This window comes from Lepidothrix coronata, unplaced genomic scaffold, assembly GCF_001604755.1.
Source record: "Lepidothrix coronata isolate B3197 unplaced genomic scaffold, Lepidothrix_coronata-1.0 Scaffold11, whole genome shotgun sequence".
Lineage (NCBI taxonomy): Eukaryota > Metazoa > Chordata > Aves > Passeriformes > Pipridae > Lepidothrix > Lepidothrix coronata.
This window is the reverse complement of record NW_016690191.1, coordinates 8,059,700-8,072,271: the sequence shown is the minus strand read 5'-3', so window position 1 is coordinate 8,072,271 and position 12,572 is coordinate 8,059,700. Positions and strand designations below refer to the sequence as shown.

Sequence of the window (12,572 nt, the reverse complement as noted above, 5' to 3'; positions counted from 1 at the left end):
ACCTCTGCAATTTTCATTATATCTTTGAAGAGTCCTATCAAAAGCCTTCCTGGATAAACAAAATATAACAGGCTGCCCTTAATTCTCAGAAAACCTGGACATTCATCATCTTTTCCCTCTTCTTCTATGATTCCATGTGGTATTTCAAGATCCTCACGGCAAAAGCAGTCTCAGCAACTGATGAGCAGTTTACAAGCAAGAGATATGGCAACAGGTAATGTGAATTAGCACTGAAGTTGTAGACGAGGGCAAACAGCTGCAGAGTTTTAGCTGTAACTGACTGATTTAACTCCCCTCACCTGTTTGTCACCTCCCCTCAGGTAGAGGTCCCTGACTTATCAGCAAAGCTGGGAAAACAGAATTTGAGTGACCCTCAGCCTTTTCAACTTGAAGTTCAGGGATCTCCCTCAGGCTTCTGCTTCTGGTTGTTTGTCTGCCACTGGACTACAGTGAAGTGAGTGTGGATCACTCCACACTCTTGCTACCTCTTGCTCTCTCTCCCTTGCTACCTCTTTGCAACTTTTGGCAGAAGGTCAGTGAACCCTTGAAGTGCTGCAGCTCTTTGCTAAATGAGTTATAGATGAGGAAGTCAAGGTTTTGTCACAGTGTGCCTCAGCAGACATCAGGCCACCGTTTTAGACACGTGTTGATGCTGGTGCCTGGCTGACCCAGCCCCCTGGCAGCTGTGTGACCCATCACGACTGTGTGGCCAGCGCTGCTGAGGGAACATCTCACACCGGCCTTGACTCTGCAAAGCAAAATGGAAACAACAAACAGATACAGGGAGCTGTAGTTCACATTCTCCACAAATAACAAGGGCAACAGCCCACAGTCATGCCGCTGCTGGAATTTCATCAGAGGAAATTCAGTTTCAAACACAATAAAACGCTAAGGTTGTCTGGAATGCAGTAAAAAGCAATGGCAAAATTCCACAGCCCCCACACTGTACAGCAAAACACGCAATCAAAAATAGAGCTTCATTGTAAACACACTCATCATAACAGCCTTTAAAATGACAAACCTTAATCACTGTGAGAGAGACAGCTGTTCTAAGTGAGAGTGGGCTGGGAAACACCTCACTTAAAGCAATAGTTTTCTCCTAATAAAAATGCTCATTTTAACACCAAAACTTCATCGGAGAGAATTTTTTTTATTAGCTCTGAAAGAAGCTCTGTGTTTCTTTCTGTGGACAACAAAGCAGCCTCCACTCCTGCTGTCAATCGAGATAAAAAGGTAAATAATTCCAGTTTATTTCAGCTTTATCTTCCAAAGTCAGGAAGAAATGCCCAACGCAGAGCAGGACTAATCAGCAACCAAGAATGCAGGAAGGTTGGCCAACTGACCATCTACAGAGCAAGCAACACGCTCCCAGGACCAAGGCAAACTTGCCCAGACTCCAAGCAGTTTTTTTGTTTTGTTTTGTGTTTTTTTTCTTGTAAAGACGTGGGGTGAAAAAGTGTCACTCAGCTGAGACCTTTCTCCTTAATAATATTTTTGGATGAGTCCTCCTATCTATTATTCAAGGACTTCCAAGCTACCTTAAGCACAGTTTAGAACCCAGTCTGCCTCATCAAGCCTGGCCATTCATAAAATTTTTCTGCACTATAATGCAGGATGCAGTTGTAACTTCTATAAAGTTCTGCTTATATAAAAAAAAAAATTCATAATTAGATATTCACTTGATACAATTCTTATAAACTTCAATTTGTGGATGGCTTACATCAGAAGCCATATTTTAAGTAGTGTTTTCACACAGATCTGTGATACATATGCATTCTCATTCAAACACCTCATATTATTTAGACTGAAAACACTGAACAGAAATAAACGGAAGCACAAACTGGGACATGCTTCAAAATAATTTTTTGTAACTGAACTGCATAGCAAAGGTTTCACTGCCATCTGGCTGCACTTAAAAAATGTAACATAGCAAGGAGACAATCACATACACTTAGATCTCAATTTTTTTTAAAAAAACCACGAATAAAAGTTGACAAAATTTAGACTAGCAAAGAGAACTCCAACACTCTGCAGCTATTTTGCAGAGAGACAAATACCTCCACCACACTTGTCAGGGACAGCTTTGAAACTACGAATCCAGTGGATAAGAGTCTTAGCCCACAGCACACAGACCTATGGGGGAATTTAGGGAATTCCCTAGTCCTATATAATATATATATATCCTACAGATATAGATATAAACGTAGGAAAAATAGAAGGGTAAAGTACATCATAGATGGGATAGCAAAAGAGGGCAGTGAGTAGGAAAATCAAAGACCGTGAAATCACGAGTCTTCTGCAACGACAAAAGAACAAGAATAGAAAAGGACGGGCCGAGCACTGATAGGTTTTCCTCTCTACAGCACCGACAAGGGTTGTTTCCCTTTCATAAGGTAAGCGCTTCTCTCGTGGCCTGACCATTCCTGAAGGAGGAGCCTCCTTCTCCCTCTATCCTGTGCAACCTGCTCTAAGTGACTCTGCTTTAAGAGTAGGATTAGACTGGATGATCTCGAGATGCCCCTTCCAGGCCCGACCGCCCCGTGGCCCAGGCGCTGTGTCCCCGCCGGGGGTTCGGTACCGGGGAGCGGCCCCGCCGCCCCCCTGAGGGCGCAGCCCGGCCCCGCCCGCGCGTGCAGCCGCAATCGCGTCCCCCGGCAACGCCGCGCGCGCCGCGGGGTCCGCCCGCCCGCCCCGCGGCACCGCCAGCGCCGCGCCCGCCCAGCGCCGCGGGCCGGGCCGCCGCCAGAGGGGCCGCGCTGGCAGGTACAGCCCGGCCGAGGGGAGAACGGGGCGCCGCTGCCTCCGCCCGCGCCCCACGCGGGGTGCGGACCGCGGCGGACAGCGCCGGGCGGGCGGGCGGCGCTCCACACACGGCAGCGGCGCGATGTTGTGCCGGCACCTTCGGCTGCTCCTGCAGCCCCGCGGGCGCTGTAAGGGGGGCGGGGGTTAGCACAGGCTGCCCGCCCCTGGCGGGGATTGCGGGGAGCACACGCTGTACAGCCCGCGGCCCTGGGGAGGTGGGGGGAGCACACCCTGCCCCGCTGAGCGCCCGCCGCGGCCCGGCCTGACAGACGAGCCCGCCTGGCGCGCGGGCGGGACCCTCCGCGCGAGCGCGGGGCGCGCGGCAGGACCTGGACGAGGCCATTATCACAGGGAGGGGGGGTGGGGGTGTGGCGGAGGTGCGCCGCGCACAGAAAAGCTACGGACGGGCCGGTTTTCCCCCTGTCCCCGCCCGCAGTGGGCCGTGCCGCGTTTTGGCGGGCTCTGTCAGTCCCCTCACGGCGTCTCCCCGTCCCCCAGCCATGCCCGCCTCCGAGGCCGTGCCGCAGCCATCCCCCAGCAAGAGGCAGAAGGGCTCGGGTCCCGGCGAGCACAGCACACGGCTCCGCTTCACCAAGCTGTCCGAGAACGCCTTCGCCCCCTCCAGGGGCTCCGCGCGGGCTGCGGGCTACGATCTGTACAGGTGAGGGTGAGGGGGCCGCACCCGAGGGTGGCAGTCCAGGGGTGTCGCACCCGGGGGTGGCGATGCCGCCCCACTCGGCGAGCCCTGGACGCGGGGCTCCTGCGGCTGAGGGGCTGTCGTGACCTCTTGCTGAGGGGGGCTCGCGGGCCTTGGGGGAGAGGAGGTCACAGGTCAGAACTGCCCCGGTAGTTATCTCCCTTGCTCCTCCATCCTTGGCCCTTCATCCCCAGGTATTTGTGGTCCAGCCGTGCTGCATCACTGATTTCATTAGAGGGCGATGCAGTCGTTGGCCAAAAGCCAGTCTTGACACATCATCCAGAATTGCTGTTGGTGCCTGCATTGGCCGTGTGCCTCACTAGTGAAACAAAAAGAAGTGGTAGTGCACGTGGGCCCTCCTTGCCAGCGCTTGTGCTTTTCTGCTTTCCTCTCCTTTGCTGGGTGTGGCAAAGGAGGTTGTGACAGTTTGATAATGATCTGAGCTGGAAACCCATGTGGGTTAATGTACAGACTTAGGTTTGGGTGAATTTATAACCATTGTTCAAAGGTTTTCGCTATGTTCAGGAATAATTGCAGCTTGTGGTTGTTTACACAGTGCTTCTGGGATCCAGTACAGTCACTAGTTACATCTGAACTTCACTGTGTCCTCTTCTACCTTTTTTACTATTACTTAAAATAATCAGCCTGAGTTTTTCTTCCTTCGCCTCTCTGACTTCCTGAAGATTTGCCTCAGCACCCTTTTTCTTTGTATTCCTTTTGTCCTCCCGTGGTGCACTGTAGACCTGGAAAAAGTCTTGTTTTTTAAAAAACCTTTCAGTGCTTCCAGTGTTTAAAAATCAGTTCCTTGTCAAGGTCAAGATATAACAAGTGTTGTCACCACTGCCTTTCATTAAGCCTCCAGTTGGGTATTTTCAGCAAGTTCTTAAAATCTCTGTAGTTCCAAGGAGAATCTTGTGACTCGTTAACTGTCAGTTTGCTCAGGAACATTGTTGCCTAGAATTTAACTTAATAAATAATTAATTTTAATTACAGTTAGTTCATCTGCAGTAGAAAGCTTAATCAGAGAGTGTGTTATCCCTTAAGTTTGCTTTTGCACAAAAAAATGCACAACCATGTTCACCCAATGGTTACTTTAAAGTTAAACTTGTACTTTGTGTCTGTCTTACCAGTTAAAAAACATTTAAAATTGCCCGTTGTAAGACTGTGCTGTTCAAATGACACTTCCGAAATCTTAAACTAGCACTATCAAAATTAGAACATCTTGTATCTTAGGATCTGCGTTGGATTTTGCAAATCTGTAAATATTTTTCTGTAAGTTCCATTTTATAAATTCCCAACCAGAATAGTTCTGGTAATTTTTTACCTTAAGTTACAGAGAAGAAAATTTAAAAAATATTCTCTATAAACCAGTGTTTCTTTCTTTTCTGTAGCGCCTATGACTGTGTGATACCACCCATGGAAAAGGCAGTAGTGAAAACAGACATTCAAATAGCACTTCCTTCCGGGTGCTATGGCCGAGTAGGTAAGTAAAGAAGCTATAAAAAGGCTGCAGAGTCATTCTAGAACAGGTTTGACACCATCTTCAGCTTTCAGAATTGGTCTACACAAAAAAGATGCCGCGTGGCTGTGTGATTTATTAAGCCTTGTAGCAGACATTTCTTGTCAAATACATTCGAAGTTTGGTGTCAAGTGACAAAAAGATGATTAGCAAAAATGGTCATAATCTACATACAACTTCAGAGGCTCTGCAATAGCTCATTATTTCTTTGTTTCATTCAAAATTCAAATTCAGATTCTGAAACCACAAAGACCAATACATAATGAACATACAACAAATACATCCCAGGATGTTTAAAAACTAACCCCAAAGTAAGAATACCAGTGAAGTAGAATTTGACTATTTTTTGTGACAGAATACTTGGGAGAACTTTACGAGATATTCTGTTTATTTTGTGCATTCTTTTTATGAATTATCTATGAATTCATAAAGTAAAAAAGCAATAGCCACTCCAGTGGAAGAGCATGATCAGTTTGCCATGTCCTTTTATTTAAAAGGAATATATGTGTGCATTTCTCTTATCCCAAAGAAAATTTTGAAGAGTGTCATCAAAGTAGTCTAAAGGAAGTAAAACCCCAAACCCCTGCACATAATTTATCTGTTTAAAATACTGCTTAGTAAATTGCTTGCCAAATATTGTTTTCCATCATAACTTAAATGGATTGGCCTCATAGTCTTTTGAGATTATGCCAAACCAGTGGTAGTCACCAAAAATAAACCAAGATTGGACAATCTTTGTCTGTTCCTGTTGCCTTCCTTGGAGAAACCTACTCTGCAATTGTTGGTCTAAACAAAGATATGCTTTATCACTTAAAAACTGCAATTTTATTGTAGCCAGTAGCAGCTTTTATTTTGTTTAATATATATATATATATATAAACTAACAATAATTCCTGTAAAATCATGTTTGTTTTAGACTGTGGAAGCAGTTCTTGTTGCCACAACTATGCAAACAGACTATATAACCTATAAATATTGTCTTTTAAAAGATATAAATTATTACACTTACAAAAAAATTCTTCTTTTCTAGCACCACGTTCTGGTTTAGCTGCAAAGCACTTCATAGATGTTGGTGGTAAGACTTTTGTTATTTTTATTAAGACTTTGTAAATACGGATCACAGAAGTTCCTTAATTTCCCATTGTAATGTGTGTAAATAAATAATGGGTGGTCTGGCAAAAGGAGATGACTGGGTAACACCTCAGAGAGCCAGTGCATCATAATTATTTTTAAACCTGCTGAATTATAAAGTTATTACTGATTTTTTAAAACAGTAACCGTATCATGGTTTTGTAGGCAGTGCCTGCCATGGAAGTTATTTTTTGCTTTAAGGTGTTAAAGATGACTTTTTATATTCTGCTTTCTCCATTTTGACTAAACATCTTTTCAGTCTAGTGTGAGATCTGAGTGAATTAAGTAAGTAACATACAAATAGTCTTTTACACAGAGAATGTAGGGCAATGATATTGGAAAGGGATGATAGAAAGCACTGGAATAATGTTTTTGCTTCTGGAAAACGTGCATGCACAGCACCCCCTATGTTTTGTTCACTGTTACTTTTGACAGTGCTCTGTAATTGGGATCCCTTTAAGCAATTGTGTATCAGTTAAATACCAGCAAGTTAACTTGGGAACTAGTGCAGAGACTGTACAGTAACTATGGATCATATGTGCTTCAGTTTTTTCACACAGCTGAAGAAACTAATTAAAAAACCAGTTTGCTATTCTTAGGTGTGCATCTTGTGGTTCAACATTAAAGCTTCAATAATACAATTTCCTCCGGTGTTTATAATCTCTAAGGGTTGTACTTTCTATAAATCTGGAATTGTCTTGGAATGGCATGTAATTTAATATTTGAATTTTTTATATAAGTAGATTTCAAAATACATACTCGGGTCCACAGGGAGGCCCAAACTCCAGATTTTCTACTGGAAATGTTGTATCAGAGAGAAAAACTCCAAAGAAGCAGAATATAATTATATTAATGTGCATTGGTAGATAATCTTCTGAACTATTTAGTTAATACAGTTATACAAAATATAAGAGCAAGCCAGTTTTCAGTCTTGATACTTAAATATAGCAGAATGACAATCAGTTTCTTAGAGCTCCAGTTCTGTTACCCTGCCAGAGGTACGAGATTTGGATCTGTGCAAATCCATAGCTCTCAGAGGAAATGTTAAAGTTAACAACAGATTTCTGCTCGACACTCAAAGAGCTGAAGTTAGCAGAACAAATGGAGCATGAAGTTGGTCCAGCTGTCTTGATTTCAGATGGGACATTACAACTAAAATTAGTAGTACAGTGGTAAAACACTTCCTGACGTGTGATGGTGTTTTTCAGTTCTTTTTGCAAGACTGATTAGCATTTTTAGAGTCTTGGTATTTGCATATATATTGTTTGATTGTGCATGAGTAGTATAAAGGATGTCAGTATGAGATGCTGTGATGATTTATAAACCTAAACATTATCTAATCTAGCAATCTAATATACTGACATTTATTAACTGGATATCCCTCTAAATTCTTTCTCCTGACAGCTGGGGTTATTGATGAGGATTACAGGGGAAATGTTGGTGTAGTACTCTTCAACTTTGGCAAGGAGACTTTTGAAGGTAATTGCTGAGCTTGGCACACCCTGTTTTCAGCCATCTGACTGGGAATGAGAAACTAACTTTTTCTTTAAAAGTTTCTGCAGAGTTAGAATGAGCTAAGAACATTTTTCTTTTTTCAATTAACAAAAACATGGATACTTAATAATGTCATGTCAAGGGAATGCAAACAGATTCCACTCATAGCAAATTAAGCAGCATGCAAAAAAACCTATCCCCAGAAACATCCCACCACCACAAAACCAAACCAAAAAAACCCCTACTTAGCTAAGCTTTAGAGTCACAATCTGTACTGAAGTGCAGATTGTATTAAGCTTCATCAGTTTTAAGCCTCAGTGCCCAGTTAAAATATTGCCAGTGCAGCCTCTTCTGCATCTTCACAGCACAGGCTTCTTAGGGAAGTTCAATGAACCAGCTTGGGTACTAGTGAGAAATCCTGTTTTCCTTTTATCAATTCAGATTTTTCCCCCCAGATTCCTGGGCCTAGTTCACAAAAGGAACCACATTATACATACAGCTGTCTCTCCATCTCTGCACTACTTATGCTTAAATGACACTTAAGATGCCAGAGGATGGCAGCAGGAATGAATGGAAGTGTCTTGAGCTGATCCAGCTGCTGATACTTCACCTTAAAAGGGCTAAGCACAAGTTTATCTTTACCTGTACTTTTCTGGGGCTGTCAACATCTGCTTAACTAAGTTTCAAATAAGTGCTTTCGCTTTTATTATGTTCTGATACTCTTGAAAGGAGATTGTCTAAACTCTGGATTGATGATTCACTGTTTTTGAAGGAACTAATAATATTTTAACTTCATTGCAGTTAAAAAAGGGGATAGAATTGCCCAGCTCATCTGTGAACGCATTTATTATCCTGAGCTAGAAGAAGTTGAAGTAAGTTGCCAAAAGAAAATATTTCTTGTATTTTCCATGATTAATAGTTTAAGATATTTGTATATAAGATGAAATTTATGATATAGATAAATACTTTGCTAAAATTACTTTCAGTGTTAAAACTGCATAGCAGCAGTTTTGGTTCTTTGCTCACCCCCAGGTGGATTTTTTTTTTGGTGTGTAGTTTTCAGAGTTAACAGGTACTTGAGAAATACTTCAGTCTGTACTAGAAATGGTTGTCTCACAATGTGGCATTTGTTTAAACTTGTGCAAAAAGTATTCCAAAGTGTCTCATAAAAATGTTTTGGTTTCTTAGTTATAGCTCTTGTTAAATGTAAATGTACCTTTCTCCATGGTAGAGAATATCTATTGTATAGAAACAAAAAGCAGGTAAAGGCACTAAACCAGCTTATCCTAACTGATGTCTTTCAGGCTCTGGATGATACAGAACGTGGTGAAGGTGGCTTTGGTTCTACTGGGAAGAACTGAAAATTACTTGAATATGCTTTATATTTTTTTTTTGTTACACTGTTTCTAAATTTTCATTTGAATTAGAAGTGGGATTTTAGGACTGCATAAGAACACTTCCAGTTTTATTCCAGCTTCTCTGTATCCTCCTGTCTATTTTTACAGGCAGTGAATTTGCATAATGGGGAAATGTGCACGACTGGCTTGGCTGACCAGTTGATGTTTGGTCCTCAACAATAAGAATGTGTTGTTTTATGTGTTGATTATACTCTAATAAATTAAAAAATAACTTCACAATTTGATTTTACTCACCTAAACTAAAAGGACCAATTTTGCCAGTTTGCGTTAATCTTCTGAAATCCATCCTCCACGTGGTTCAGGTTTTCATACTGAGAGCCCATTTCATACATTTCGATACGACTTCCCACTCTGACCCCTGAAAAAGGCAAAGATATTAATATTGCATCTTCTACAACCTGTCCAAATACTTGTGTTTCTGTTCAAAGCTAAAATTCTGATTTTGATCCTTAGCTGATCTTCAAGCAGCCCATTTTTCCACTCTCTTATATTAAGAGCAAACAATACAACGTTTGAGCTAAATAACAACTCGTCTGGAAATAACTTCTGTATAGTAAGTGCTATGAAATATGCTGTTGAAATATTTGTTGACAAATCTATTAATATGTTACTGTATGAATTATTGAAGCAGTGCACAAATTGTTCTTTTCAGTTCGATTTTGTCCATTTAACAGAGGACTCTTTGGAACCTGTCCTGAACCTGATTCCATAAGTGTGGGAATCTCTGAAATGCCTCAAAACCTTTTAGGTGAAAGAACATGCACAGGAGAGCAGAAACAAAAAAGGAAAAAATAATGACTTTTTCCAGTTTACATAAGAATTAGAAAAAGGCTGTAAGGCTCTCAAACATTTTTTTCCTGCAGCTGTCAGTGTTCTTTTTAGATTTTCTTGGCTGAAAGGTCACAGGTACGAAATACTGTGCTTTAAGTAGTGCTTCAGCAGTGGAGAGATGGGCCTTTTGTAGATTTAAGATGTTCATTCCTCTTGGTAGTCTCAGATTAGAATAATCCTACTGGTATTAGTACTGTCCTTGTCTAGAACTAACTATTTTCAGTGAAATAAGCCCAAAATATTTTACATTTTGTATATTTTATCCCACCCTCCCCCACAGTGAGCTGCAAAATAAAGTGTAGTATGAGAGCATTCATATTCCTTTGGCCATGGGATAGTTATTACATTGACTTGGCAGTGCTGAAACAGTAAGTACATCCATCTTTGTCTGGGGTAAAGTCTTTCCCTCCCATGTGCATGATAAGCTTATTGTCTTTGTTGCTGTTGTTCCCTACCCCTCATCACAACACTGTCCTTGCCTTTGTATACCCAGACCTTCCTGAGCAGGCTCACCAGGCCAAAGCAAGGAGCACATCACACCAGTGCACCTTCAAATGAATTGGAAAAGCCGAGCTTGACACTAAGTTTCTTGCATTCTGTAACCTGCCAAAAAGGAACTTCAATTACCAAAGGCTATTTGTAGGTCTTAAAATAACTATGATCCTTTATGTAAAGCTGTTTCCTCCTGTCACACTGTAAGTCAAAGAGCAAGTTTTGCTGCTCTTTTTTATTCCCAGCTCCCAAAGCAAAAACCCGGCGGGGGATACACTGAGGCAAGTCCTTTTTAGAAGATTCTACAAGATCTTGCTTGGAACAGCAACCTGTGAGGAAGAAGTTGAAGTTCTGTTGATACTCATTATTTGTTGTGTCGGAAACCAATCTAGTTTCCATTTTTGAAAATAATACTAATACTCCAGAATCTGAGATAAGATTGCTAGAAAAAGCAGCTCCTGAGATAGTAGCTCAGAAACATGACAAAGAAATATATCCATGGCTGGTGTAAGTTGTCAACATAAAAACCAATATCTAAGTGTTATTACCAAAAAAGGCTCACTTATTTTGAAAACTGGTACAGTGGAGTTCCTTTCCACTGTTTCTCAATACTTATCTAGAGAAGCATATAATGAGTTTTAGATTCCTGCAGGGCCCCCAGTAGGACCTTGGAAAGTGTCTCTCAAATGAGAAATGGTTTTAAGCTCCCCTCTATACTGACTCCTCCCTGTGCACCAAACCATTGCACTGGGGTAACAAATCTGATAACTCCTGTTTGAGTGTTGGGGGTTTTGTGTTCTATAGAACACAAATCTCACCAGGCAACAGGAGTTACCAATGCAGTAAAAGTTCTTAAGTTGCTACTGCTACTGCAGACCAAGGCCTTCACTGACACCTGTAGAAACTTTGTCCTGGTAGTGAGGAGAGAATTCTTACAACAGCATTTGCTACGTTCTGGTTCAAACCAAGCTCTACATCTCTTCACCCTTTTTTTATTTAATGTCCCACAATTTCATTAATACGAAAAGCAATATCCTCCAAATTATTTATTTTAATGTTCCCTTTTTCCTGTATTATCTTGGTATCTGGCAAACATACACAGGAGGCACAGAAGGTAGTTTTTAACTTACCCTTGCTCTTGCTTATAAAACTCACCCTCTCACATGAGCAAGGGGAAGAAGATAGACTCACTCCTCAGCAAGGTTTACACATGCCTCTTTATAATGGTAATTTTTAGCACATTTATTCCTCTTTTAAACAAAAATCGAAATGTTTAAAAATTTTTATATTAGCAAAAGAGAGGGAGGACTGGGAAACACAATCTTGTTCATTAGTTTATCTGAGACCTATCCTACCTACATTACCTAGTTGTTAATTAGTTTTGTAATTCAGTGAAAAAATGCCTTAGTGCATCATTGAGTGAACATGCTTCAGCCTTAGCAAGGAACCTCAGGAGAAACTGGACACTGGAAGGCACAGGGCTTACTTCTGTGTACACAGATTCATGTCTCCAAAACCTGCCACTGAGGTGTCATCCCCAGGGCTCACTGTAGGTAAGAAACAGAAGAGATGTAAAGCTATTAAAGCTATTGGCAAAAAAAACCCTAAATGAAAATTACATTAAATAAAAGTTATGTTGGGATGTTCTCCATTATCACTGAACAGAGTCAGACAAAGCTATTTAAGTTTAGACTGTCAACTATTCTTGCCTCCAAGAGGAATTACTTAAAGCTTGGGGAACGATCTTGTGGGACATCCTCTGTAAATGAAACATGGAGATTTTGTAAATGAAAAGTAATTTGTAGGGAATTCTTGTGTGCAGCAGAAAATGGCATTCTTCTGCAGGGAAAGGAAAAGGACATTACTAACTGTCTGCTTCCTTTCTTTAAGAAATGTAACAATGACTTGTTGCACATGTAGAGAAAAATCTGGCCTCCCACTCAGGTGCCTTTGGAGGAAAGTTCTGATGCTTGGCCCCAGATTCACTCCATGGTTTGGGTTCTATTTTGGGATCTGAAAGGGTTCTATTTTTTGATTTGGACTGAGATACTTAGGGTAATCTCTATGTCCTTAGAAAGGCAGAAGCTCATAAGCTGATGAGAGTTTTGAAGGAACATGTGATCCCTATACAATTCCTACTGCTTGAACTCTCCACTTGTGGACAACAATCTTAAAAGAAAAATTATGG

General features: G+C 41.5%; 1 protein-coding gene across 2 annotated transcripts; it reads left to right on the top strand.

Annotated features, from left to right (window-relative positions):
• The first annotated feature begins 2,733 nt into the window (after window positions 1-2,733).
• On the top strand, window positions 2,734-11,483 carry DUT (deoxyuridine triphosphatase). Of its 2 annotated transcripts, none has more exons than XM_017805264.1 (7): window positions 2,734-2,763; window positions 3,301-3,463; window positions 4,891-4,982; window positions 6,049-6,093; window positions 7,554-7,628; window positions 8,445-8,515; window positions 8,948-11,483. In XM_017805264.1, exons 2-7 carry the CDS (start codon window positions 3,303-3,305, stop codon window positions 9,002-9,004), a joined length of 501 nt encoding a protein of 166 aa, XP_017660753.1. In that variant the 5' UTR covers window positions 2,734-2,763; window positions 3,301-3,302; the 3' UTR covers window positions 9,005-11,483. The 2 variants fall into 2 exon arrangements, with proteins under 2 accessions (XP_017660753.1, XP_017660752.1); XM_017805263.1 differs by lacking the exon at window positions 2,734-2,763 and adding an exon at window positions 2,858-2,930.
• Window positions 11,484-12,572: the final 1,089 nt, after the last annotated feature.

Coding starts and splice junctions, on each gene's coding strand:
- DUT (XM_017805263.1), top strand. CDS start 2,885: ATGTTGTGCCGGCACCTTCGGCTGCTCCTGCAGCCCCGCGGGCGCT. Junction 2,931..3,300: donor CCTGCAGCCCCGCGGGCGCT/GTAAGGGGGGCG, acceptor CCCGTCCCCCAG/CCATGCCCGCCTCCGAGGCC. Junction 6,094..7,553: donor GCACTTCATAGATGTTGGTG/GTAAGACTTTTG, acceptor TTCTCCTGACAG/CTGGGGTTATTGATGAGGAT.